Below are 27,600 nucleotides of genomic sequence, written 5' to 3'. Positions count from 1 at the left end.
CTTCCCGGGGTAAGGAGGGGCCCCTCAGGTGGGATAGGAAGGAGGTTCCCAACAAAAGCCGGGGGGATAGGCTCTCCATGCTGAGTCCCACCCCTGGGCCTGGGCTCTAGTGGTTCCCTCAGTTCAAGTCAAGTGCCCTTTCTTCCTCTGGGCCCGGTGAACTCCTATTCATCTGTCAGGGCCCATGGACATACCATAGTATGACCAGGCCTGGCCTAGCTTCATGGCTCCTTGCCTCCTTCTTCCTACCCGGAAGCCAGGCCTCCTTGGTCACGACGCCCTCGCCAGCCCCACCCAGGCAGGCATCTGCTCCCGGGCTGGAGCCCCCACCGTCCTCTGCTCCGAAAAGCACCGTTTCCCTTTTCTGGGTGACCACACGCCATGCACAGGGAATTTCCATCTCACCCTGCGGAGCCTCTGATTCACCCAGGCCCCTAATGCATTTAACTCCTTCCGGGTCCAGGCCTGTCTACTCCTTGCCCCTTGCACTTGCCCAGGGACCCCTAGTCTGCTTCAGACTAGCCTGGAATCCCACAGCCTGGAAATTAAGTCAGCGCCTCACTCACTGGCCCCCTCAGCACCCTCCCACTCACGCACCGGGCACAGAGACCCCTGTCCTGCTGGCTCCCGGCACGCACGCTGGGGCAGCTTTGGGCTGAGAGCACAGACTGTGGAGTAAGATAAGCCTGGTCCGACCCTGATTCTGGCTCTTTCTGCTTTCCGGCCTGGAGCGGTATAAGGGTTGGCTCTGAGGCCCATTTCTCATCTAATAAGATCGATCCCTGTGCCGTAGCTTTGTTGTAAATGTCTGACACACTGGCCCTCTTCCTTCCACAGCATCCCTACTCCAGACCTGGGGCCCGTAGGGCTTCTCCCGAGAGCTGGTTGCTCAGGCAGGGAGGAGGGGAGAAGGGCAGGCAGGGCGAAGGAGGGCGAGAGGCTGCTCTCTCAAGGCTCTCGTCCGACAGCTTCTCGGCACCTCACGTCGCTCAGCTTTTTCAAGGAGGCTTTGGAAAGGCCAGGGGGTGGGAGCTTCCAAGGAACTGAGGACCGCAGAGGTCCTGAGCCCTTGGAGATAGGGCCGAGCCTTCCTCCTCCAGAGGGATGGCGGGTGTGCGCATCAGATAGAAACATATCCAGTGCGGTCTCTAATGCTCGCAGCCCCCTGGGGTGTATCCTGCTGTTGCCCCCATTTTACAGATGACGATACTGAGGCTCTGAGAAGTGACTTGCTCTCAGCCAAACGGCAAACACAGGGCAAGGAAAGGATTTGAAATCAAGGTCTCTAGAGCCATACTCTAACCTCCACGAGGGTCACTCAGCATTTGTGGAGGCCAGTGAGGGAAACGTGCACTAATTGAAAGCCTACTGTATACAAGGGGAAGGCTCACACAGATTGTCTCTTTCTGCCTTCTGGACCATGCTGCGGCTGAGTCTTGTTGGCACCTCTACAGAATCAAGGCCTCTGAGCTTCGGGGAGGGGAAGGGGCTACACACCCAGGGGTAGGGAAGGATCCAGGGGTGCCTAGATAGGAGGGGATGGTGTCGGGGGCTCCACAGAAGAGGGGGGGCCTTGCGGAGTTGGGGGGAGTGGCTCCTGTCCTCACTGAGCGAGCAGGGCGGGTGCTGCCCGTGGTGAGCAGGAGGAAGTCGCTGTGGGTGGCGGTGGGTTTGAGGTGCCGGAGGCTGAGTGATGTGGCCAGGAGGTGAGCTCCCCGTCTGAAAGGCCTGGTCAACAGGAGACAAGGGTGTGGAGGGGGGTGTGGGGGGAGAGCTGAGATTAAGGGCATGGCGGAGATCAGGCCACTCTGGAGACCTCTCCTGCTTAGCCCCTGGCACCAGGGAGCTGGTAGGAGTGTGGGGGGAGTGCTGAGGTGGGCAGGAGCTGGTGCAGAGTGCCAGGAGAGACTCAGCAGGGCGGGGGGAGATGGAGGTGTGACCTGGGAAGGGAGCATCTTAGCCTGGAGGAGGCGAGCCCTCGAAAGATGGAGGAGAAAAAAAAAAAGATGGAGGAGGCCTCCGAGTGTGAAAGGGGGTGGGACTGTGAGCAAAGGCCGTGGGAGATTGAGAAAGAGGTTCTGGGAATGTTGAGTAGTGTCTTTGGGCTGGAGGTGGGGGCAGGGCTGGTCTACTCGGGGTGGGGGAGGGTGGGAAAGGCTGGCCAGGGTGTTGAGGGGGAGGGTGGCGGACTCTAGCCCAGGACTCAGAGCTTTGGATTTCAGCCTGTGAACCAGCCAGAGCTAAGGAGCACTTTTAGGTAGGAAAGCACCCACAGGGGAAACTCGAGATGGAAGAAGCCGCGGAAGCACACGCCCCAGGGCCACCCCACACACCCCCTGGGCCAGCTGTGTGTCCTTGGGCAGCCCCTCGTCAGCTGAACCCCGTGACCCTTGTCTGTAAAACGGTACTGGTACTAAATTCACAGGGTCATGGGAGGTGGGGCGAGTTAATGCTGGGAGATGAGGGCCTCAGCTGGTGGTGCTGGTCTCCTTGGTCCCGGCCCCTGGCACTTTATGGGCACCTGCCCTGGGTACCACCCGGGTCTCCAGCAGACCTGGTTTAAGCCTCGCCTGTCTCTCGGTTGGCTGAGTCATGGACCCCCTTCTGAGCCTCAGTTTCCTCGACTGTCCCAGGGGGGATGATAAGAGCCCCAGGTTCAGATCTGAATGAGAAAGTGAACTTTGCAGTGATGCTCCTGTTCTCCCGGAGTCAGGACCAGATTCCACACGATGCGTCCCTCAGCGTCCCTCACCCCCTCCCCAAGCCTCTCACTTTCTCCCCCCACACCCCGGCTCTGCTCACATGGGCCCCTTGCTGGTCCCCTCGCCTGGAGCTCTTCTCCCAGGTGTCTGCTTGGCTGGTTTGTCCACTTGTTCCCAGCGGTGGTTCAGTGACCCCATTCTCCCTTTCTCCACGAGGCCTGCCCTGCTCCCCTTCACACTGCAGATGCGCCCCGCCCCCCGCACTGCCGCAGCCCTAAGCTGGGCAATCCCCTTTCCTATAGGGCTTGCCTCCTTCTCGCCTGCTCCGTGTGTCCCCTGCCCCCCACCCCCCAACCCCACCTGCTCCAGAATCAGCCCCAGGAGGACAGGGGCCTTTGCCTGTTTGGTCACCTGACCCCTGGAGGCCCTGAGCAAATATTTGTCAGATGTCCTAACGTGCTCCAGAGCCAGCCCAGCGCTTGGACCAGAGCTCAGAGCTTGGAGGGGCCCAAGGAGCCCCTCCCGGTGTCTCAACCGTGAGAGGAAGTTGCAAGACCGCCATTTCTGTACACGGGCTCAGCTCTTTCTGGTCACCTTTCCCAGCTCGCTGTGTGAGGCCTGAGTCCTCCCACTTGCCCCGTCGCGTCCCGCTGGGACTAGTCGCTCGCAAGGGTGGAGGGCATCTGGAGCTCTTTGGGGCTGAGGTTGAGGGGCCTGCGAGAGAAGGGACCACGATGCTCCCCCATGTGCACTCAGCATCGACAACGTGGGCCCTGTGTTTCCTGTTGCCTGCCTGCCTTGTGATTGCAATAGCACCCAGCCTACCCCAGCAGTCGCCCAGCCCAGTGCAGGCAAAGGCCACCCAGCACTCCTCCACCCAGGCCTGCCTGACCGCCTGGCCCTGCCTGCAGGGCCCAGCCCTGTGTGGCCGCCCGCTTGTCCAGCGGGGGTGGGAACAGCGCTCTCACAGGCTGCTGATGGGAGGAGAAGTAGGGAGACCCTTTACTCAAGACCATGCAACAGTATCTCCATGTGTATCTCGTTGTTTAATCACTCAGTCGTGTCCGGCTCTTTTGAGAACCCCATGGACTGTAGCCCACCAGGCTCCTCTGGGCATCGGATTTCCCAGGCCAGAATACTGGAGTGGGTTGCCCCTTCCTCCTCCCGGGGATCTTCCCAACTCAAGGATCAAACCTGTGTCTCCTGCATTGGCAGGCAGATTCTTTACTGCTGAGCCACCTGGGAAGCCCGTGTTTATCTATCTATTTACTTAAGAATGCATGCAGTACGCAGCCTAAAACTAATAAAATGTTATACACATCACTTATATCAACTGAAAAAAATGTCTCTTTTGACTTCAAAAGAGGTAAGTCAAAAATTTCTTTGTGTACTTCAATAAAAAAAAATAAAAATGAAAATTTAAAAATTAAAGAACTATCTGGGCACCTACATTGATAGCATCTAAATAACCATCTGGTCTCTTTTCCAGTGAGTTAAGATAGAAAGCTGTGGCATTTTCAATATTACTTATAATTGAAGGAGTTTTTGTTTCTGTTTTAGGTAATTCCTGATGCTGTTTCTTAGTGTCTGCAGGGAGGTGCACAAAGATTTTTGACTCAGCCTGTATTTGGTTGTGGTGATTTTCTTTTCACTGTCAAATCTCTCAACTGTCAAGATTAGACTTGGAAAATTAAATACAGAGAAAGAATTTGTAACATTGTAGTGTCTCACCCTTTGAACATTTGCTTCTGCAGAAGCAGGCCTTTCTCCTACATGGTTTTCGTGTAAGGCAGAAAAATGCGTTTTGTTCTTTACAGCTGAAGGATGTGTTTTAGAAACAAGCAGAGGTAAAGGTGTGAGGACTGCCGCCTGGAGCCAGCATGGCAATCCCGCCAGTCCTGGCAATGAACTTTCACTCACATCTTCCCCCAACTATTCCAGTAGATACTCCTCTCTAGCTTTCCTGCAAAAAAGAAAGCACTACTCTTTGACCCAGTATTTCAACTTTGGGGCATTTATCCTAGATGTACACTTGCATGTGTGTAAATTAGCAAATTTTGCCTATTGCAGTATTATTTGTAATAGCAGAAGACTGGAAATGACCTGAATATCCATCAGTAAGAGACTCGTTAAATAGCTTTTTTTCAACAATGGAATGCTATATGGCAATGAAAATGGACCACAGCTACATGCAACAAGAATATTTACACTATGATTCTCTTCATATAAAGATTAAAATCTGTTAAGGTAAAAACTAAACTGTATTGTTAGAGATGTTTACTTAAGTGGGAAAGCTGTAAAGAAAACATGGAAATAATTACTGGAAAAGTTAGGATAGTCTTCCTTCTAGAGAGAGGCAGGACATTTGGGGGAAGCTTCTGGAGTGCTGACAGTGTTTTATTTCTTGACCTGGATGGTGGTTACGTATGTGTGTGCTTTATCTTTTAAATTGTACATAATGTTTCCTGCAGTTTTTTGAATGAATGAGGTCTCAGGATGTGAAGCTACCACAGTTTACCCAAACAGTAGAATACTATACAGTCATTAAAAAGAACAAGAGGGCTCTATATGCATGGGCAAGGACATGGATTTAGTGGGGAAAAAACAACCAAAGTGAAGTCCGGTGTGTTCAGTGTGCTACTTGCTGTGTGAAATTTAAAAAAGAATTTATCTGCCTCTGTGCTTCTATCTGCTAGACTTCCTCCAGAAAAAATATCCAAGAATCAGGTAACAGGGAACAGGACCATTTCCCCTTTTGTTACCTTTTGAATTTCATACCATGTGTATCTATTACCTATTCACACATTAACGTAATTTAAAGAACTGTTTCAGGGATTTCCCTGGTGGTCCAGTGGTTAAGAGTCTACCTTCCAACGCAGGGAACACAAGTTCAATCCCTGGTTGGGGAGCTGAGATCTTGCATGATGCCGTGGGGCAGCTGAGCCCACGCAGTGCAACTAGAGAGTCCACGTGCCTCAGCAGAGACCCAGCACGGCCAGAAAGAAACAACAAATAAAAAGATAAAAATAAAAAACAGTTTCGTCTCTCACTCCCTGGAGCACCTAATTTTGTTGTTGTTGTTGTTTTTATCTCAAACTGATTTCTTGCCCACAAAAACTCGAGCCGCGGGGTCAACAAGACGCTCCTGGTGACCTCCAGCAAACCGCGGACCCTCTCTGGTCCCGTTTCCTCTGCTGTGGAAGACGGAGGCGGGCCTCCGCTCGTCAGGGCCTGCAGCCTTCCAGAAGCCCCGGCGCTGTCCCCGCTCGCCCTCCTGTGTCCCGCACCACCCCACCCCGCCCTTTCTCGCCCCACTCCTCTCTACCGCCTCCTTTGACTCTTTCTCCTGTTTTCGCCTTCTCTTCCTCCCCAGTTCTGACCGCCTTGGCCCCTGTGTCCCCCCGGCCCCCTGGTCCGCTTCACACTTGGCTCCTCTTCCTTCTGCCTCCTTCCCCTGCCCTGGGATCCAGCCCTTCCGAGAGCCCCAGAAAGCAGGTCCAGGCCCCAGCTCCCGACTTACAAGCTGTGTGACCCTGCGGGAGTCATCAACCTCTTGGGCCTCAGGGTAACAGATGACTGTCCCCGTTCCATGAGACCACAAGGGTGGAGGCACTCACTCCAGTGCCTCACCCCCTTGAAGGAGTTGCTAGCTCCTGGGGTTTTGGATGATCAGCCCGTCCCTGCTCTGCTTGGAATTGCTTAGAGGCTGGGTCCTGCTATTCCTAAGGCTTAGGACCTCAGCAGGTCCCTTGGAATCCGAGCCTTGGGCAGAGGTTTCTGGTGCACTTAGGGAGGACGGGCACTGGGAAGAAGGATAGGGAGGACTTGCTGGCGTGGGAATGGATACAGGCTGCTCAAGCTGCGCAGAAAGTGGGAATCAGTTCAGCCCGTTTCCTGAGACTGGGGACTCTGGGGGTTTTCTTACCCGGGGCTTGGCCAGGCTTGGGACAACGGAGTCTCTCACTTCACTGTGGCCCCTTGAGACTTAGGGCTCAGGAACGCAGAGCCGGCCTGGTCTGCTGTCTGCACTCATGGAGGAGAGCAACGCACTCCCTCCTCGTGCAGGTGTGTGCTCAGTCGTTCAGTCATGTCCGACCCTTTGTGAACCCCACGACCCCTGTAGCCCGCCAGGCTCCTCTATCCATGGGATTTCCCAAGCAGGGATACTGGAACCGGTTGCCATCTCCTCCTCCAGGGGATCCTCCAGACCCAGGGACTGAACCTGCCGATCGCCTGTGTTGGCAGGTAGGTCTGTTACCTGTTAGCACTGCACCACCTGGGAAGCCCCCACTCCCTGCCTGACACCAGCAGAGGCCCTGCAGTAGCTCCTGGAGGCAGCCCAGGCTCCCAGCTCAAGGCTCCTTGCTGCCGGGTCTGGTCTTGCTTCCGGCTTTTCCCCTTGTTCTCTCCCACCTCCTGGCTTTGCTTAGGCTTGTTCCTCAGCCAGACGTGCTCTGGCCCCTGCGTGCTTCCCTGCCTGTGGCCCTGGCCTGACTGACTATGTGCCAGAGCACCTGGCACCTCTGTGCCCCTGCCTCCCCAAAGAAGCACGGAGCTGCCCACATGTCTGTTCCCTCTGGGCCTGTGAGCTCTTGGAGGTCCGGGGCATGCCTCCTTCACGTTCACGTCCCCTCGCCTGGCCCAGCACACGGGAGACCTTCAGTAAAGCGTCAGTGATTAAATGAACGAAAGAGGAGATAAAGAAGCATATAAGCCAAACAAGCGAAGAATGAATGAATGAACACATCGAGCAGGACGTGGCTCTCGTGCAGCAGAGCCCAGCATCACAGCCGTGCAGTCAGTGGGGACAGGGATGGCACAGATGCCAAGTCAGCCCGCCTCTCCCCTCTTCTTGGGGAGGGGCCTTGGTCAGGTTCCTAGGGCGTCCTGAGGACCAGTGACCTGGACTCCTTGGAGAGTCCCAAAGGTGGAGGCAAAACATCAGTGAAGATGTAGACGGGATGAGTCTCATGGTGAATCCAGGCCTGCCATTCCCTGGCCTTCGCCGCAAGTGAAGAAGCACTCGGGTATCTGCAGTCCACTGACAGGAAGGACCCAGTGTCAGTACGAATGGGACTCAGAGCGAGGGTAAGACTACGCAGGAGAGGAGAGTGAGCTCTCAATGAGCTGGAGAAGTGGGCTTACTAGAGACCAAAGATTTAAAAATGGCCTCTGTTCATCCTTCTGCCCTTCCGACTAGATCAGGAACTCCCTGAAGACAGGAGTCTTGTCCAATACCTTTCTCTTTTCCCAGGACTGAGCATAAACCCTGTGTGTGTTAGTCACTCAGTCGTGTCTGACTCTTTGCGAGCCTGCCACTCACCTGTGTCCATGGGATTTCCCAGGCAAGAGAACTGGAGTGGGTTGCCATTTCCTTCTCCAGGGGATCTTCCCAACCCAGGGGTTGAACCCAGGTCTCCCACATTGCAGGCAGACGCTTTACCATCTGAGCCATATCGTATGGGCATGAAGCCTAGAACTCAACTGATATGGTGGAATGCATAAATGGCTGGCTGGCTAGATGAATGAATGGACCAATGTATGATCAGACTGACAGCTGGACATGCAATGGACACACAGAGGGAAATGTGGATGAGTAACAAGTGGATGGGCTGATAAATGGACATATGATGGCTCAGTGGATGAGAAGACAAACAAATGGGTGGATGGATAATAGACTGACAGATAAATGGAGGAATGAAGAGCTGGATTAAACTGAGAGACGAATGAACGGCTGGCTTGATGGGTGAATAGAGGGATTGACAAAACAGATAAGTAAATGGATGGGAAAACAGATGAATGGATGGACAGACAAGAAAAGTTTGTAAACTAGGAAGACTCGATTGACAGTCAGGCATTGGTAAGGGGTGGGGAAACTGAAAAATCTGGGCTGGGAACAGAGGTATGGAAGGCATGGTGGTCCTTAGGAAGCTGGGAGGGGAGGGTGTAAGAATCCTTCTGGTGGAAATGAAGCTGGTGGAAGGAAGGAGGAATCAGCACGATGCTGATGACCAGGCCCCAGGGCCCAGCCCCAGGCTTGGGAGGACTGAGCAGTTGGGAGCCTATGGGCCCAGGAAGAGCCAGGCCTGGCAGTTAGCCAGACCAGAGCCCTAGGCCAACCAGGCTGACCCCAGAGCGTGGAGGCCCCAAGAGGACACCCTTACCAGCTCCGATCCCCCAAGGAAGTGACTGTTGGCCACGTGGGGGGGAGGGGGTCTCAAAAGTAGTAGGCATCTGCGGGGGTTCGGGGTGAGAGAGCCTCCACAGGCCCCCGGGGGGCAGCAAGGCCCTCCTCGTGGGGGTGCAGCCAGCCTTCCGCCCTCCCGTTCTCCCGCCCCACCCCAGCCCTCAAGGCCGCCCCTCGCAGTCCCGGCTTCCTCTGGGCAGGGGGCCTGGCCCCCTCAGCCTCCCAGGCCAGCCCCTGGAGCACCACCTGCCCCAGCCGGCCAGAGACTTCCTGTAGCGCAAGAGATTTATGCAAACGGGCCGGGGCGGTGATGTCACCCCAAGGGGACTATCTCCCAGCGGCAGGCCTTCGATAAAATCAGGAACTTGCGCTGGCCCTGCAATGTCAAGGGAGGGGGCTCACCCAGGGCTCCTGTAGCTCAAGGGGCAGGCCTGAGCCCTGCATCCGCCCCGAAGCGGTCCAGCCCCCCCCACCCCCGACGGGGCGCCCCATCCCCAGGGGCTGCGCACTGGCCCCCACCGAGGCAGGGGACCTGACCGGCTCGGAGCTCGGCTGGATGTTACAGGCGTGCAAAATGGAAGGGTTTCCCCTCGTCCCCCCTGTGAGTATCGGGACTCCTCCACCAGCCCAGCCCACGGCCCTCGGACGCCCGCCACCTGCCCGCCAGCCCGCCGCCTGCCTTCCCCTATCAGTGGGAAGTTGGTGTTTCCTCCCTGGAGCCCCAGGGCCTGAGACCCAAGCAAGAGGGCCATCGGCCTCCTTGGAGCAAGCACACCCCGGCGGGCTGAGGGCCGGGCCCACGGTGGGGCTGTGATCGATGGGGCCTGAACGGTTATTTATCGATGGGGCTTGGGTGGCAGCCGGGGTTCCACGGGCCTGGGGGGGCCGGGCTGAGGGTGGTGAGGGCAGTGGGAAGGCTGGCGTGGAGGGAAGCCGGTCCCCGGGACGGTGACGGGCTGGAGGGCAGGAGGCAAGAGGCCAAAGGTCCGGGCCCTGGACTGGGTGCTCCTGGAGACCGTGGCTGCCTTACACCTGGGTCCTTGCCACCCAGGCACAGAGGACGTGCCTGTTGACCCGAGAGGTCTGGGCCTTGGGCCCCGAGTGGCGGAGGCAGAGGCGGGGGCTGGGGCAGCAAGGGGAGCGGGGGCTGGCCAGGCAGCTGGGGCTGGGACTGCGGAGAGGAGGGCAGAGCCTTCCCGGGGCTGAGACTGGGGCTGGGGGAGAACCTCGTCCAAGGAGAGACGGGAGTGAGGGCAGCGGCTGAGGCCGGAGGTGAAGAAGCGGGCGTCCCAGGGGACCCCAGGGACGGCAGGGCGGCCGTCTGGGGCAGACCCCCTCCGCTCCCGCTCTCAGTGACAGTTGCAGCCTCCGGCAGGTGTCACACCACCAGGCCCCTCTGAGAGGACCCCTCTCCCTTTCCTCACCCCCTTCCGCACTCAGCCGGGGATGGGGAGCCCTGGGGGTAACTGGGAAGGGCTTGGCCGGGCCTGCCCATCTGACTCAGCTTTCCCGGCTTGGAGGCAGCTCCCTTCCCCCTACCCCCGGCCACCCCACCCCAGGCAGGCCCAGAGCCCCAGGGAGGCACCCCAGCTTGACACCCTTCTGTGGGGCTGTGCTGTCTGCAGACCCAGAGCCAGGCTCCACGCAGGGCCGGGCACAGATGGGACAAGCCAGCCGGCTTCTGACCTGGCCCTGGCCCCCCCACCCCCACCTGGAACCTAGAAGATGGGGGAGACAGGCAGAGGGTGATAGGGGGTGGTCTCGGGAAGAGCCCACTCTGCCTCAAGACACCCAGAGGCCCTGGGGCCCGGCCACCCTGTCTCTGACCCTTGACCTCTCAATCCCTGAACCCCAGCTAAAGCTGAGCGGGAGACATGTCTTCCTGGGCTCCATGCGAGCCTCCTGAGCCCCTTGGCCCAGTCCAGGGGGGACGCGGAGTGGGTCCTGGGAAGGTGGGCTCCCAAGGCAGCTCTGGCCCCCAAACCAAGCCCCGAGGGCCGGGGTGACGGTTGTGCAATCCTTGGGCACATGCGCGGGGGTGGGGAGAGGCCTGGTGACTGTTGGGAAGCCTCTGGGTGTGCATATCCCAGTGCCTGGCCAGGGAGTGGGGTGGGGAGGGACAGGGATGGGGAGACGGAGGGAGGGGGACCAGGGAGTGTCTCTGGAGGAAAGGGGAAGAGGGAGAGGCCCCCAAAGCCATGGCCTTAGCCCTGCGTGGGGTGAGTCCTTTAAAGCCCATCAGTGTGGACAGCCAGCGTGGGGGTGGGGGCCCTGAGCCGGCCTGGGACCTGGACATCAGGCAGCGAGAGAGCCTGGGGGCCTGGGGGGCTACAGCAGGAGGACAGGCCTGTGTGCTGGGCGATGGGCGTGCAGGAACATGAGTGACCAAGCAAGGACATGGGCGTGAGTGTGTGTCAGCACGCTTGGAGGTGAGGGAGTGGATTCGCATGTCAACCCCAGGGACTCTGCAAGCGCCTACAGGCGAGTGTATACTGGCGCGTGTGCCCGGGGTGAGTGTGAGGGCTGTGAGTGGACGTGTGTATGAGAGCTCACATTGGGAGTGTGGGAAGAAATGTGTCAGGGGGATTTTGTGTGCATTTGGGGGGTGGTTTAGGCACGTCGATGTGACTGTGAGCGGGCGAGTGTGTGAGGCTGGGACCTGGGCATGTCGTGGAGTGTGAGTGTGAGGTGGCTGGGGGAGCTGTCCCCTCAGACCTGTCTTCTTTTGACCTCTGACCCTCCAAGGTCTCTGTCACCCCCTTTCCGCCGGAGCCAAGGCTCTTGCACCCCTGGGTCCCCCCGCTTGCACTCTGCGTGGCCTCTCCCAGTTGATAAAGGGGCTCAGTGTGGACCCAACATCCTGGGGTGTCCTGCCAACCTGGCTGGGGTCTCCCCGCCGCACTCCGAGTTCTGACCCCCTCCTCTCTCAGCAGCCATCGGAAGACCTAGTTCCCTATGACACGGATCTCTACCAACGCCAAACGCACGAATATTACCCCTATCTCAGCAGTGATGGAGAAAGCCACAGCGGTGAGTAGCAGGCCCCGCCCTGCCCTGACTTCCCCAGCCTGGCCTGGCCCCGGCGCCACTGCGTTCTGTGGAGGGAAAAGCATACCCTTCCTGAGGCTTCTTTGGAATTCCGAGGATCGGATCCAGTTAGCTCTCAGGGACAGAAATTCCCTACCCTAAAACCCCACGCTCCTGCTCCCCACCAACACCCCATACCCCCAGCGCGCGTTTCTGGAGCAGCCTTGGTGTGCAGGCACGGGCGAGCTTCTTCCCTGTTTTATCTTCTCATCCAATCCTTTCGGCCTGTTTCCACCTGACGAAAAAGGCGGAGAGGCTACGGGACTTGTACAAGGAGGCGCACTGGCCGTGGGGGCCCAGCTCTGTCCGCTCCAGGCCCAGCGCTTTCTCTTTTTTTTTCGGCTTCACTTAGTCGCTCATTCACGTCCAGCTCTTGGGGCCCCATGGAACTGTAGTCCGCTGTGCACCTCTGTCCTGGGGCTTCCCCAGGCAAGAATACTGGAGTGGGTTGCCATTTCCTCCTCCAAGGGAATCTTCCCAACCCAGGGATTGAACCCGTGTCTTCTTCTCCTCCCTCAACCCCCCATCTTCCTCTCCATTCTTGTCACTGCCCGTGACCCTGAACCCCTCACTGGTGCAGCCCCAGTCCCCGTTGTATGTGACTAACAGCAGTCTATTGACATTTGGGCTGGATACTTCTATACTGTGAGGTCTGTCTTGTGCCTTGTAGGGTATTTGCCAGCATTCCTGCTTCTGCCCACTGGACGCCAGTGTTACTGCCAATCATGATAACCAAAAATGTCTCCAGAGTTGCCAAATATCCCCTGGTGGTGGGGGCGGGGTGCAGAACCGCTCCCATTTGAGAGCTGTTCATTCGGCAGGGGCTGAAACCTTGTCTGCTGGAGTTGGGGGTGAGGATGGGGCCTGGGCCAGGGCTTTTTTCTATCTGGGTCTAACTGCCCCCCACCCCAAAGCCCAGGCTCAATCCTGAAGCAAATTCAGGGAAAGGGAGAGAGACCTTCAGTGTCTGGAACCTGGGCAGGGGGCTAAGAGAGGTCACCGGTGGTAGATCTCAGTGTATTGATGGAATATCTCTGAACCAAAGGCGAGGTGGCCTGGTTACTGGGTCTTCACTGAGGGATTCTTCACGGGGTGTGGAGGCCTGGGCAAGCCAGACAGCGGGGTGTCTGCAACCCCACAGGGACAGGCATGCTCTGCCATAGCCAAGGAAGGGCGTCACCTGGGGGCCGTTAACACCTGCTGGCACACCTCTGGCAGTTTAAGCCTGATGTCTGTACCTAGAGATGCCATATGTGGCAAGTCCTTATTTAGGGCCCTCACATCCAGATGGCAAAGCCCGCAAACAGTTTTGCCTGGAATTCACACCTGACGTCCATTCTAAAGACTGTAACTGGAAACCATATCTTGGGAATAAGGGGTGGACATCCTTCGAGGCCACATCTGGGAAGACACAGGCTCCTTTCAGAACCTGAGGACTAGAAAGACTTTAAAAACATTCTCCCCCCTTGCCACTTCCTTTAAAATTTTATACTTCTACAAGAAATGCATCCTTTCTGGGGAAAATCCAGAGACAGTTTAGATTCTCCAGCTCTACCTCCAGCTACCACTGCCGGGGTCGGGGGCTGACTCTCCCTGACTCAACACCAGCTCTACGCCTGCTTCTACCCAGTCTGGGACCTAAGCAGGTCCCTGCTTGAGGACTGGCGCCCCCTGGTGGCTCCAGGCAGCAGGCCCGCTCAGGTCCTTGCAAGCTCAGGGCTGCCTCTGACCCCTGCTAGCTAGCATCAGGGATCGTTTCTCCCCTGGCCTGACCCCTTCTCAGTCTCCCTGGGTCTGGGTGCCTTTCCTTTGGGTCTACCGAAGCTGCATTCTCCCTTCCTGTAATACAGGGGTACTATTTATGTACTCTAGAAACCAGGTAGGCCTGGGGCTGGCTGATGGAGTGAGCACTGTAGAGAAAGCCAGCAGGTCAACAGGGAGTGGAGAAGCACCGAAGGTTCTGTGACATCAACAGGCTCATTTTCGGGTGACTCAGTCCACCACTCACCCAGCCGTCCGCTCCCCTGCCATCCACCCAGCTGCCCCACAGCCACCCGTCCTTCCAACGCTTGTTGTCCAGCCCACTTGTCCACTCATCCCCTCTCTTGCCCATCCGCCAAATAGCCCCTGATTACGTGTGGTGGACCTGACCCTGTTGTAGGTGCTGGATTTGCCACAAGGAGCAGGCCGGGCAAGGCCGCTGCCCTCGTGGAGCTCACAGTCCAGTGAGAGAGAGATGGGGAACAGCTGAGTTAGCAGACATGCTCTGAAGACGTTCTGTAGAAAGCAGAGCACCGTGAGTCAGGCTCTGCCATCTGCACGTGAGGGCCCTAAAGAAGGATTCGCCACAGACGGCATCTCTGGGTACAGATGTCAGGTTTAAGCTGCCAGGGGTATGCCCGCAGGACGGAGCTCCAGAGGTGAACGGCCCCCGGGTGAGGCCCTTGGGTGGGAATCTGAGTGTCCTGAAGGCACATGGATGCACAGATAGGGAGGTATAAGTGTTCTAGGGGTGGGAACAGCAGGTGCAAGAGCAGGAGGGACCTGGGTGGGGACCAGGGTGGGAAGGGAGCACAGGAAGCAGAAAGGACAGGAAGGGGGGCCAGTCTGCAGGGGAGCACCGCACGGGCCCGAGGACTGCAGCGGGAGCTTGTCGTGTTTCCCACAGCTAGCGGGAAGCCACTGGAGGGGGCTGAGCAAAGAAATGACACGATCTGAGTAACCTTGTGTGTGTGTGTGTGTGTGTCTGGTAAATATCCAAAGAAATTATAGATATTTAATTTTAATTGTTCAAACAAGAAATACCCGTTGCAAACAATTTTAAAATACAGCAGCGTATGAAGGAAAATATTACCTGCTTCTCATTCTCACCCTGCACTGATAGCCATCTTGGTCTATTCTAGCAGATACTTCATTTGACGGTGTCTAATCTTGTATGTTTGTAAGTGTATACATCCATACATATCCTCTCCATTCAGAAATGAACTGCAGTATCATGCTGTTCTGCAATCTGCTACTTTTTACATAAATTTATCAGACTTGTTTCTCCATCAAGAGACAGTTAAAAGCTATCCAGCGCATCAGAGACAGTTAAAAGCTATTTTTCCAGTCTTTCTGTTACAGACCACTAGAAGTATATACATGAAAGTTTGAAACTGAGGCTTAGAAGAGCATTTATTTATTAATTCACAAACATTTATTGAGGACTTTCTATAAGCCAGGTGGAGATGAATCTAGCTTGATTTTTTACTTAGCGAATTCTATTGTACTATGAAAGATGAGTATTTGACTTTCTAGTTATTTAAAGCACACACACATACCAAAATAGTTACAGTAACTTTTCCCCCTTTTCATTTTATTGCTGTTATGATATGCAACATAAGTGTGTGAGTTTAAGGTGTAACAGCTAATGACTTCACACACCTATACATTGGGAAATGATTACCACATAAGTTTAGTTAATATCCATCTCCTTATACAGTTAGAAAAATTTTTTTCCCTTGTGATGAGAACTTTCAGGAGCTACACTTAGCTTTCAAAGTTACCATGCAGCACTTAGCCCTAGCCATTCTGTGCATGGCTTCCCCAGGACTTATTTATCTCACAGCTGAAAGCTTGCACCTTAGACCGCCAGCGCCCAATCTCACCCACCCCCCACTACTTCTGGCAACCACCAATCTGACCTCCTTTTCTGAATTGTCACTTTTTTTAAAAGATTCCACGTATAAGTGAGATCATACCGCATTTGTTTTCCTCTGTATTCTATTTTTAATATTTTGTTTTCACTTTTTGGCTGTGTTCCACCTGTGGGGGCTTCCAGGTGGCTCAGAGGGTAAAAAATCTGTCTGCAATGCGGGAGACCAGGCTTTGATCCCTGGGTAGGGAAGATCCCCTGGAGAAGGGAATGGCTACCCACTCCAGTATTCTTGCCTGGAGAATTCCATGGACAGGGGAGCCTGGTGGGCTACCTTCCATGGGGTCACAAAGAGGAGGACACGACGGAGCGACTAACACTCAACGTTCACGTCATGCGGGCTTTTAGTGCCCTGATCAGGAATTCAACCCTGGTCCCCTGCATTGGGAGCATGAAGTCTTACCCACTAGACCACCAGGGAAGTCCCTTTGTCTGTATTCTAAGTTTGTTAAATTGACATCTGAATTTTCCGTGGTTTGGACCATATGAATATTGCTCACAGTTGAGCCACGCTGCGTATTTTGATTACCTGAACTTTCTCATCACTGTGTTTCTGAGGGCTAGCAGCAGTGACGTAGGCCCCACCCCACAGCAAGGCTGCTGGGAGTCATGCCCCATCTCCCTATTATCGGGTGGGGTGACCACAGGGAAGATGTCTCACCCCCCGGGGCCTCAGCTTCTCACTCATGAGACCTACTTCACAGGACTGCCCTAAGGATGGAGTGAGCTACTCCATATGGGAGGCTTAGAAAGTGAAAATTATGTAAGGATTTGTTACTCATAGCATTATGGTCTCCTAAGAAAGGATGTCTGGGAGGTAAGGTTTTATTGCTGTTTGTGTTACCTGCTGTTTTTATGGTCTCATCTGATTAACAGTAGTTTGGCTGTGTATAGAAATCTAAGTTGAAAAAAAATTTTTTTTTCTCATTGAAACTGAAGGCATTTCTCTACTGTCTTCAGGTTACTAGAGTTTTTCTTAGGAAATCTGATGTCATTCCATATCCTCTTTTTTGAATGTAACCATTTTGGGGTTTTGTTTAATTTTTTTCCTGTTTAGTTTTGTTTTATCTCTCTGGAAGTTTTTAGTGTCTTCTCCCAATACCTAGTGGTTCCACTGAATAAGTTTTTTTGTTTTTTTTTTTAATCACTCTAATTTCTGGGTGGAGAATAGCTGGAGAGGAGGCAAAAGTAGGAGCAGGGGGGAAGGCCGGGAGGAAACCACTGGAATAATCCAGACAAGATATGACAGTGACTTGGCCAAGGGTGGTGGCGAGACAGACAAAAATGAGCAGATGGATTCAGGATAGATTCTCAAGGTAGGGTTCATAGAATTTGCTGTTTATTATTTTTAAGTTGTGATTAAAATGTATACAGTATAACATGGACTATCTCGACCATTTGCACATGTACAGCTCAGTGGCTCAAGGACATGTTGCTGTACTCCATCCCCACCATCCAGCTCCAGAACTCTTTTCATCTTGCGAAACTGGCATTCCGGACCAATTAAACAGTGCCTCCCACTGCCCCCTCCCCTCAGCCCCTGGCAACCATCATTCTGCTTTCTGTCCCTATGTTCCTGCACTCAGGACCTCATCTTAGTGGAGTCATGCAGCGTTTCTCTTTTCGTGACTGGCCTCTTTCATTTAACATATAATATCCTCCAGGTTCACCCATGTTGCAGTGTACATCAGAATTCCTTCCTTTGTGAAGCTGAGTAACATTCCGTTGTGTGGATACACTACATTCTGTTTGCCCATTCATCTGTTGATGGACACGTGGGTTGCTTCTATCTTTTGGTTGCTCTGAATAATGCTGCTGTGAACACAGGTGTTAAAATGCCTCTTTGAAGATCCTGCTTCCAGTTCTTTGAGACTATATGCCCAGAAGTAGGATTGCTGGATTGTAAGATAATTCTATTTTTAATTGTCTGAGGACCAAGCATACTGGTTTTCCTTAGTGGTCGCACCATTTTACTCTCCTACCAACAGTGCACGAGGATCCCACTGCTCCACATTCTTGCCAAAATCTTTTTCTGCCTTTTTAACCATTAAAAAAATGAAGTATAGTTAATTCACAATATCATGTGTTCAGCAAAGTGATTCACTGATTATATATATGTATGTATACATGTATATATGTGTTCTTTTTCAGATTCTCTTTCATTCTGTTATTACGAGATAGTGAATGTGGTTCCCTGTGTTATACAGTCGGCCCGGGTTGTTCTGTTTTTTGATAATAGCCATCCTAATGCTGTTTGCAGAGGGATTGATGGAGGAAATAGAGTTCCAAAGTATGACCATTCTCTCCACCATTCCATCTTTCCATACACTTTTCACCTTCTCATCCCACAGATTCACAGTTTATTCCCAGTCTTCTAATCATCCATTCATTTCATTCACCTTCCAAAGTGTCCTTCCTTCCCCTACCAAGCCTTGCTTCCATCCCAGGCACATTGCCAGGTGCTGTAGGATGAATGAAACACAGGCCCTGCCAGATTTATCTTTCTTAACAAAGGAAAGAACTAAAAATCGTAATAATTAGGATACAGTGTAAGAAATAATAAGGATCGTGAGACCTGGCGCTCTCTGCTTGCTGGGACCTCCGTTTCCATGTTTGAATAATTTGCAGGAGGGCTGGGATTAAGGAGCCCTTGTCCAGGGGTCTGTGATTTCCTACAAAGGGTTTTTTTCCTTATTCCTTGCTTTCTTAATTCCTCATCTTCCTTCTTGGTCTTGATCTTACTTCTCCTCTCCTGGTAAGAGCCATGGCTTCAGGCTGGGGTTTCTGCTTGAAGGAGATAAGGTCAACGGAATGACACTTAAGGCTTGCATTTTGTGTGTGTGTGGGGGGGGATTGTTTTGAATATCATTTTATTTTTGTCCTAGTGACATCTAAGTGTTAGGGACACAAAAAAACTGAGGAGCAATAAGGATGTGTGGGTAGGACTTTGGTTCCAGACTGGAAGCTGGTTTCGAGGGTGAAAGTGAAAGATGTTGATGAATGGGTCATTGCTGGCTTGATGAATAAAGGTTCAGTGATGGATGGGCAGATAAATGGATGGATGGGTGGGTTAAATGATGGATGATGAATGAGTGAATGATGGGTAGATGATATTTAGATGATGGATGGGTGGATGGATGGATAGATGGATGGATGGATGACAGATGGATGATGCTGGATGGTGGATGGATGATGAATAATGAATGAGGGGTAAATGGTGGTCGACAGACAGATGGATAGTAGCAGCCCATAAATTCTGTCACCATAAGTCTTACTTAAAGCTTTCACTGGCTGTCTTGGTCCTCAGCGGTGGTATGGCATAGGGATAAGAGTTTAGTCCCTGGAGTCAGACACAGGTGGGTTTGGATCCTGACTCTACCAACGACTATCTGTGGGCAAGGGACTTTATGTCTCTGAGTCACAGCTTCCTCATGTGCAAAAGGAAGATCAGACCATAGCGGCCACTTTGTCAGAGCTATGGTGAGGACTGAGTGACATAATGTGCATTAAGTACTTAGAACAGGGCCTGGTACATAAAAAACACATTAAAAGTAAGCTTTCACTGGTCATTTAACCAAATATTGACTGAAGCCTAGTATGAGTTGAATGCCCTACAGGCTGCAGAAGGGAGGGTCCAGAGCTATCTCCGGATATGCGAATGACACTATACTCCTGTATTGTAACTTTTCATATTTATTTATTGGCTGTGCCTGGTCTTAGGTGTGGCACACAGAACTTCGATCTTCATTGCTTCATGCCTGGTCTTCTTCTTTTTTTTCTAGCTGTGGCATGTGGGATCTTTTTTCTTTTTTTTCCTTTTAGCTGCAGCATTCAAAGTCTTAGCTGCAGCCTGTGGGATCTAGTTGCCTGACCAGGAATTGAACTCTGGCCCCTTGCATTGGAAGCACAGAGTCTTAGCCACTGGACCACCAGGGAAGTCCTGACACTATGTCCGTTTGAGGAGCAGAAAGTCATACTAAGGGGACATAAGTTGCAGGAGAGTCTGGGTGACCTCTCAAAGTGACAAGCAAGGATTTAGCAAAGCATTCCTGGGCAGTCATCTAGGAGTAAGGTCCAAAGAGCTCAGAGTGCTGACCTTTGCATAAGGATGGACTCATGGCATAATATTCCTTCAGACGACTCATCTCTGCCTACCAAACAGTGTTTATTATACAACTGCCTGAGCACTCAAAATCAAGGGTAGAGGAAAGGTTTCCGTTGGGCCTTTTGAAACCTTAATTGTAGCCCAAGAGTCTCTGTTGCAGGTTTCAGCGACGCTGGGGCAGGGTTCCTGAGCCTCAGTGAACAAACGAACCTCTGCAGGGGGCTGTGAAAGGCCAGACTCTTCCCGTCTCCATCTGGCGCTGCAGACTGCATGGGTCTCAGATGGGCCCCAAATCTGCAAGCTTTTCTGGCCCCCAAAGTGACTCGAACCGGGGGGGTGCTGAGACCTGCTGTGGGAAGTGCTGGCTTCAAGCTGGGACCACGAGAACAAGCCCGTGGGTCTCATGTGGAGCTGGGACAGAGGTGGGGACCGAGAGAGAGAACTCAGAGCCCCCAAGCCAGAACTGAGTAGGGGGTGCTTCCCTAGAGGTCAAGTAATTGAGAGTCTGTGCTTCCAATGCAGATGGCACGGGTCTGATCCCTGAGAGGGGAACTAAGACCCCACGAGCCACACAGCACGGCCAAAACCTGCCCCCCCCCCACCCAAAAAAAAACCCCAAAAGACCTGGAGTAGGTGTGAGGATTTGAGGGGGAGGATAAGGCATTCTATAAAGATCAGGAAGTTCCCCTGGGGAAGGGCATGGCAACCCACTCCAATATTCTTGCCTGGAGAATCCCCGAAATGGAGGAGCCTGGCTGGCTACAGTCCACGGTGTGGCAAAGAGTCAGATACCCACTGAAGTGACTTGGCATGCATGCATGGGCAGGATAAGGCATTCTATGAAGATCCGGGCACTTCGGCCTGGGCAGGAGAAGGCAAAACGGGAAGGGCCTGGAGTGGGGCTCCAGGGCAGATCTGCAGCTGTAAAGGAACCTGGGTCCACTCAAGTGCCCCAAAGCCCCAAAGAGCCCCATCCATATAGACAGAGCCACCTCTCTCTCAGCAAGTGGAGAATTTCTGGGACTTATTAATGCAAGGCAAGATGAAAGGACAAAATAAGGGTCATTTTGTTTTGTTTTCCCTTCAGATTTGGATGATTTGGTGGAGGAGAGTCAGAGTTCTTAAGAAGCTAGGATTCATGCATTCACTCAGGAAATGCTTGTTCAGTGCCTACTGCATCGCAGTTCAGTCCAGTTCAGTTGCTCAGTCGTGTCCAGCTCTTTGCGACCCCATGGACTGCAGCACACCTGGCCTCCCTGTCTATCACCAGCTCCTGGAGCTTACTCAAACTCGTGTCCATTGAGTTGGTGATGCCATCCAACCATCTCACCCTCTGTCGTCCCCTTCTCCTCCCACCTTCAATCTTTCCCAGCATCAGGGTCTTTTCAGATGAGTCAGTTCTTCACATCAGGTGGCCAAAGTATTGGAGTTCCAGCTTCAGCATCAGTCCTTCCAATGATTATTCAGGACTGATTTCCTTTAGGATGGACTGGTTGGATCTCCTTGCAGTCCAAGGGACTCTCAAGAGTCTCCTCCAACACCACAGCTCAAAAGCATCAAGACGCCTACTGCATGTAGGCACTGGGAATACGAAGGTGAAAGAAAACAGTCCTCTGCCCTTGGTACAACCTTGGGGTCTCAAGTTGAGCTTCTGGGAGAAAGAGACAGCCAGGATCCCTCAAACTATTTCTCTGGACCATGGGCTAAGGTGGCAGAGAGCAGGGGAAGATAAGGAATTGATAAGTAAAAGTATCTGCTGTTTGCTCAGGTGCTGATTCAGGCTCTCTAAAGACAGCATTCAACATTCATAATAATTACCACTATAAAGACAATGGATGTGTGTGTGTGCACAGCTGCTCATGTGTCTGACTCTTTGTGACCCCACGGACTGTAACAAACCAGGTCCTCTGTCCATGGGATTCTCCAGGCAAGGATACTGGAGTGGGTTGCCATTTCCTTTTTTAACTTGTGTTTCCTGCAACTCCTATGCTGGCAGGCAGATTCTTTACCACTGAGCCACCTGGGAATGATAATAGTTAATGTTTATTGAGTCTTACTTTGTGCCAGGTTCCATTTGAAGTGCCTTGAAAGCATTAGCTCATTTAATCCTCACAGCAAGCCTATGACGTGAGCTGGGTATCGTTATTAGCCCCATCTCACAGCGGAGGCAACAGGCATAGAGAAGCAGGACGACCTGCCCAGTGTCACTCAAGGGTGAGTGGCAGAGCCAGCATTCAAACCCAGCTCCGCCCCAGTTAGCTCCCCTATGCCATGCAGCTTCACGGAAGTGGGAGTCTGGATTGTGGGTTCAAATAATTCCACATGTGAATCGGACCTCAGTAACCGCCCAGCTGGGTCTCTGACTTTTGCAGAATCAGAGGCTCAGGGAGATAAAATGTCTTGCTCAGGGTCACAAGGCAAAGGCGCCACAGAGCAGGACTGGAAAATGAGTGAGTCTTCTGAGAGCCAGTGCAGAGCCAAGACAACACGTGTCGTTTCTCCAGGATGCGTGAGCAGCGACGTGTTTGTGAGAGAGAAAGAGGTGGGCGGGGGGGTGGGCAGACAGACAGACACACAGAGACACGCATAGGTGGTTGGTGGCAGTCCCCCTGCAGGCCCTGTGCCAGTCCCGGAGATGGTGACCTGTCTCAACATCCTGCACACTCCCTCTCTGGGTCACACAAGAAAAATTCCTCTTGTCACTCTGTCACATCTTTTGGACTCCAAGTTGTACCCAGGAAGTCCTCAGACGTGTGGTGGTTTTTATTCCTGGAAAAGGTGCCCAGAGTAACCACGCTGAAGACCGGCTCCAGGCCCAGGCAGGGCTCCCAGTGGCACGGAGCTGTTCCCCAAACTCAAATCCACCCTACCGCAGACTCTGAAAGCACCCACCAGGGGCTTTCCAGGAAAGCCTTGGGTGCCGCGGCGACCTCCCTGGGACTCAGGTGCAGCTCCCCAAGGACACGACCTTGGAGGGGCCACAGCGGGACCTCAGCTGAGGAATGTCAGCCCTGTGACTCTGCAGTCACACCTCGGCTGTGTGACAGGCAGTGAGCTGTGACTGCGGGCAGCCAGTCAGCTCAGGAAACTCTGCTGTGTCTGAAGGGGAGGAGAAGCGGCTCCCGAGTGCAGCCTCTGGGGCTAGGGGGTTTTTACAAATGTGAACTTGCGTGGGTCCTTCTAGTTTCTAGCATCCCTGTTTGACAGAGGGGTCAATGCATGTGCCTGAGGCCGCAAAGAAAGGAAACGGCCCGGATTCAGACTCTGGCTCAAAAGCTGGCATCCTTGTGATGGGCAAGGGAGGCAGGGTAGACTGGTTGTTGAGAACAAAGGCTTTGCTCCACCATGGGCTTTGACTGGGTGCGGGTCATGTAGCCTTTCCAAACCTCAGTGTCCTCATCCATAGCATATTCTGAGTATTCTAAAGTCCCTCAGTTGTGTCTGACTCTTTGCTACCCCATGGACCGCAGCCCGCCAGGCTCCTCTGTCCATGGGATTCTTCATGCAAGAACACTGCAGTGGATTGCCATGTCCTTCTCCAGGAGATCTTCCCGGCCCAGGAATTGAAAGCAGGTCTCCCACATTGCAGGCAGATTCTTTACCTTTTGAGCTACCTGGGGAAGACCCATCTATGGAACTGTGGTTCAGAAAATAGCAGGGTGGGTGGTGCTGCGATTAACGCCAATCTGCAGTCCAGAATGGCGGTGGTGATTATGATAGAGGACACGGCCTGGCGCTATTATTTTTATATATACTATTGTTGTTATATATATTAATATATAGTTATCATATATAATTATATATAATATATACTATTATTGTTCATATAATATTGTATACAATCATAAGCCCCTCCTGCTTTGGCCGCAGACCATTACTGGGACTTCCATCCACACCACGTGCACAGCGAGTTCGAGAGCTTCGCCGAGAACCACTTCACGGAGCTGCAGAGCGTCCAGCCCCCACAGCTGCAGCAGCTCTACCGCCACATGGAGCTGGAGCAGATGCACGTGCTCGACACCCCCATGGCTCCTCCCCACGCCAGCCTCAGTCACCAGGTGCGTGCCTGCAGGGCCGCCCCGCCTGGCCCGGCCCGGCGCCTGCGGTGAGGCGGGCGCTCCGCAGGAAGCTTACTCAACCCGGCTTCCTGCCCCACAGCGCCAACGGTGGCCGGAGCCCCAACGGCTGCCTCCTGACCCCCCGGCTGACCTCGTGACCCCGCACCCCTTATCTGCTCTCACCCGACCGAGGACAGAGGCCGGACCATTCCCATCGCCCCCCCCCACACACACTGGTCCTTCTGACCCCCGGGGGCCTCATTGCAGGCCCTCTTAAACACGGGGGCTGGAGCCCCAACCCCGTTCACTGGCTCCTCGTGGGTCTGGCATCCAAGTCACTGAGTCCTGAAATCCACTGACCTCTCCATCTCCCCGCTGACTCCCTTTCCCGACCCTCCTCCTCAGCCCCTCACCCCAGGGCAGCTGCCTGTCCACATGGCACCTCCCGCCGCCCAAACCAGGGAGACAGGCGGGGTGTCAGGAGCCACTTTGTCCCCACAACTGGCACCCTGTGTGTGGTCAGACCCCGTCTGACCCCGACCTCCAGTGTCCCCAGCCTTCTCCCATATCCCTCTGCCCCTCTCTGGCCACCCCGCCCCAGGACCCCCTCTTCTCTCACCCCACGGAACCCCCCCTACTTGGCCGCCTTCAGCTTTGCACCATCCCTCAGGGACCCCAACCCTCCTTCTGCCTCCTTTCCAGGTCTCCTACCTGCCCCGGATGTGCCTGCCGTACCCCTCGCTGTCTCCCGCCCGGCCCAGCTCGGATGAAGAGGAGGGGGAGCGGCAGAGCCCCCCGCTGGAGGTGTCCGACGGGGAGGCCGACGGCCTGGAGCCAGGGCCTGGCCTCCTGCACGGGGAGACAGGTAGGGGACCCAGCCCTGACCCTGGCCACCCTTGTGCCCCATCCCCACCCCGATCAAGGCCCACGGACGCAGCAGCCTGGCCACAGAGCAGAGTGCTTGCGTATGGGTGTGTGTTTGCCAACACGTGTCTCTGCGTGGGTTCCGTGGCGGGGGTGGAGGCCTCTGTCCCCGCGTCCGGGTCTGAGCACGTGCGCTGTGGGCGTGCGCATGCGCCACGCTGGCTGTAGCTCCGCCCCTGCGACCACCCCACCGGGAAGGGAAGGCGGGGGCGGCCCCACGGCACCGGGAGGCGGGCCGGGTCCCTGCCGTGGGCGCTGACCGCCTCCGGCCGCAGGCAGCAAGAAGAAGATCCGCCTGTACCAGTTCCTGCTGGACCTGCTGCGCAGCGGCGACATGAAGGACAGCATCTGGTGGGTGGACAAGGACAAGGGCACGTTCCAGTTCTCGTCCAAGCACAAGGAGGCGCTGGCGCACCGCTGGGGCATCCAGAAGGGCAACCGCAAGAAGATGACCTACCAGAAGATGGCCCGAGCGCTGCGCAACTACGGCAAGACGGGCGAGGTCAAGAAGGTGAAGAAGAAGCTCACCTACCAGTTCAGCGGGGAGGTGCTGGGCCGCGGGGGCCTGGCCGAGCGGCGCCACCCGCCCCACTGAGCCCAGGCCTGAGCCCACCGGGCCCGCCAGGCCGCCCCGTTGGCCATAGCATTAACCCCTTCGCCCGGGCGGCCGGACACAGGAGGGAAGCTCCCAGGGGCCAGGGGCAGGACTGTGGCGGGCCAGGCCTCGCCTCCCCGCCCACCCCCTCCTCCTCCAAGCCCCCTGCCCGCCCCACGTCCCCTGCTTCGCCTCCCAGCAGGGCGCTGGCCCCGGTTCCAGAAGGCCATCTGGGCGTCTGGCCCCAGCGAAGGGTCACCTTGCTTAGTACAGGGCACACGGCCTTGGGAGTTGGAAGCCATCCTTATTTGTGTATATTGAACCCTTTTTTTTTCAGTGACCCTCTCTCCCCACACCTGTCCCCCCATCAGCATTTTCAAGAAACCCATTTACCTAAAGTTATTCTCAGTCAGTTCTCTTCAGCACGGAGACCCCGTTTTTATCTTTTGTGCACCTTGCCTGATGCGCCTCACCCACGACATCTGACCTGCTGCCTTCTCGTTTGTCCACTGTGGGTTTACTAAGGATCCCTGCCAATGCTGGACGCTGCAGACCTCAGGATGGTTGGCACTTTGTCCAGTTGTCCAGTTTGTCCAGACAGTTGACACTGCCTGACCAGTAGTCATGATCCATGGAAGGAACAAATTCTCAGGTTTTCTTGGGGAATAAATCATTAAAAAGCTCTCTGTACCTGATAAATGGCTGTTTTTTTAATGCTTCAGTGAGGCTTAAACTCATTGAATCTTTCTGTTATGAGCCCAGTGTTGATGATGAGAATAAGGGCAACAACACTGAATGTTCTAGCCATTTACTGAGTGTTAAACTTGAGAAGTGGAATCTAATGCCCGATTTGATAGACTGGGAAACTGAAGCTAACAGAGGTCAACCCATTTGTCCAAGGTTACACGTGTAGTGAAGGGCTGCCATGGCCGTGCGAGGCGGGAAGCTTCATGTGTCTGGAAGGGGGTAAAGTGCAGCTTGACCAGGAGCAAGAATGAAGCCCCAGAGCTCCGGTAAGCAGCAGAGCAGCTCATGGAATCCCTGCTGGCAGGACCCTGACACAAGAGAACTCCTCCCACGTACCCTGGTGCCTGGTTGCGCTGGCCTCTGGCCCACAGCAGGGGAGAGGCAGAAAAACATGAGCCATGAGACTTGTAAGGGTTTTGCTTCCAACAGTAGCAAGAAGAGGCGGCCGGCAGCCTGGGAGTGAGGGAACTCTCATCAGCAACCCACAGACCTCAGAGAATCCAGATTCTGGGGCCATTTGTGTTGGGGCAGACACCCTCTGGAGTGCCCTGAGCCCTCAGGCTGGGGAAACTCAACCATAACCCCCCTCCATGGATCTCTGAGCCCCGAGAGAGGGAGAGTGGAGCTCAGTCTCTGAATTTTTATGGATTAATTTATTTTAAATATTTGGCTGTGTCATATGGGATCTTGGTTCCCCGACTGGGAACTGAACCTGGCCACCAGGAGTGGAAGCGCAGAGTCCTAACTCCTGGACCACTGGGGAAGTCCCAAAGTCCCGATGCCTTTTGAAAGACGGCCCAGGGACATGAGATGCAGTTTAAACGTGGTTAAAATGGCAGAAGAGAATGGATTTATGTTGAAAGGGATGGCAAGTGTTGACCACACGGACAATGCTTGTACATAGAATTCCTTGCTCCTGACAGTTGAGGGGCGGAGCAAATGACCTTCCCTGATGGTGGGTCTTGCTCACAGTAGGTCACATGTGATTTGCTCCTTTCTATGTAGAGGCTGATGTTCTTTGCGACTTTGGCGGGGTGTGGGGTGTGGAGGCAGTTGCGGGGGTTCAGAAGGACACTGAGGGAAGCTGGGACTTGGGGTCTGTGGGTGTAACCATCACCCGACACGGATGCCTCTGACCCGACAGCTTCAGGGTTCTGGGCCCCGCACACTCCCACTGCTCAATTTGCCTGTCACAAGGACACACAGACAGGGCTTGGGGTGCCCCTGTGTTCACTGAGGGTTGGGGGGCAGAATCTGTCCTGTGGGGTTGGTGGGGGAGGGGGAGGGGCCAGGGGCCAGCAGAGAAAGCCAGGGCCACACATTCTCCTGGAGAGCCCTTGATCTCGGGAATTTGTCTATATTTAGCAGGTGGCCGGGCAGGGTGCAGATAAGGAAGGTCTGGAGAGGGGGCGGCCCCGTATATAGTCGGGGACCGGAGCCCTGCTCAGAGTCTCCTGGGGTGGCCTGTGCCTGCTGGGTTCCTGCTGTGACCTCTCTCAAC

The 27,600-nt window shown here is 54.3% G+C and overlaps 1 protein-coding gene across 2 annotated transcripts; it reads left to right on the top strand.

Annotated features, from left to right (window-relative positions):
* Positions 1 to 9,278: 9,278 nt before the first annotated feature.
* Positions 9,279 to 25,953, top strand: SPI1 (Spi-1 proto-oncogene). Of its 2 annotated transcripts, none has more exons than XM_068988772.1 (5): positions 9,279 to 9,490; positions 11,823 to 11,919; positions 23,646 to 23,833; positions 24,536 to 24,698; positions 25,033 to 25,953. In XM_068988772.1, the coding sequence occupies exons 1-5, from the start codon at positions 9,446 to 9,448 to the stop codon at positions 25,350 to 25,352; spliced, it is 813 nt and encodes a 270-aa protein (XP_068844873.1). In that variant the 5' UTR covers positions 9,279 to 9,445; the 3' UTR covers positions 25,353 to 25,953. The 2 variants fall into 2 exon arrangements, with proteins under 2 accessions (XP_068844873.1, XP_068844872.1); XM_068988771.1 differs by having other exon boundaries at positions 11,820 to 11,919.
* Positions 25,954 to 27,600: the final 1,647 nt, after the last annotated feature.

This window comes from Capricornis sumatraensis, chromosome 16 (genome assembly GCF_032405125.1).
Source record: "Capricornis sumatraensis isolate serow.1 chromosome 16, serow.2, whole genome shotgun sequence".
Lineage (NCBI taxonomy): Eukaryota > Metazoa > Chordata > Mammalia > Artiodactyla > Bovidae > Capricornis > Capricornis sumatraensis.
The sequence above is the reverse complement of the archived record's forward strand: the minus strand, read 5'-3'. Positions and strand labels throughout refer to the sequence as shown.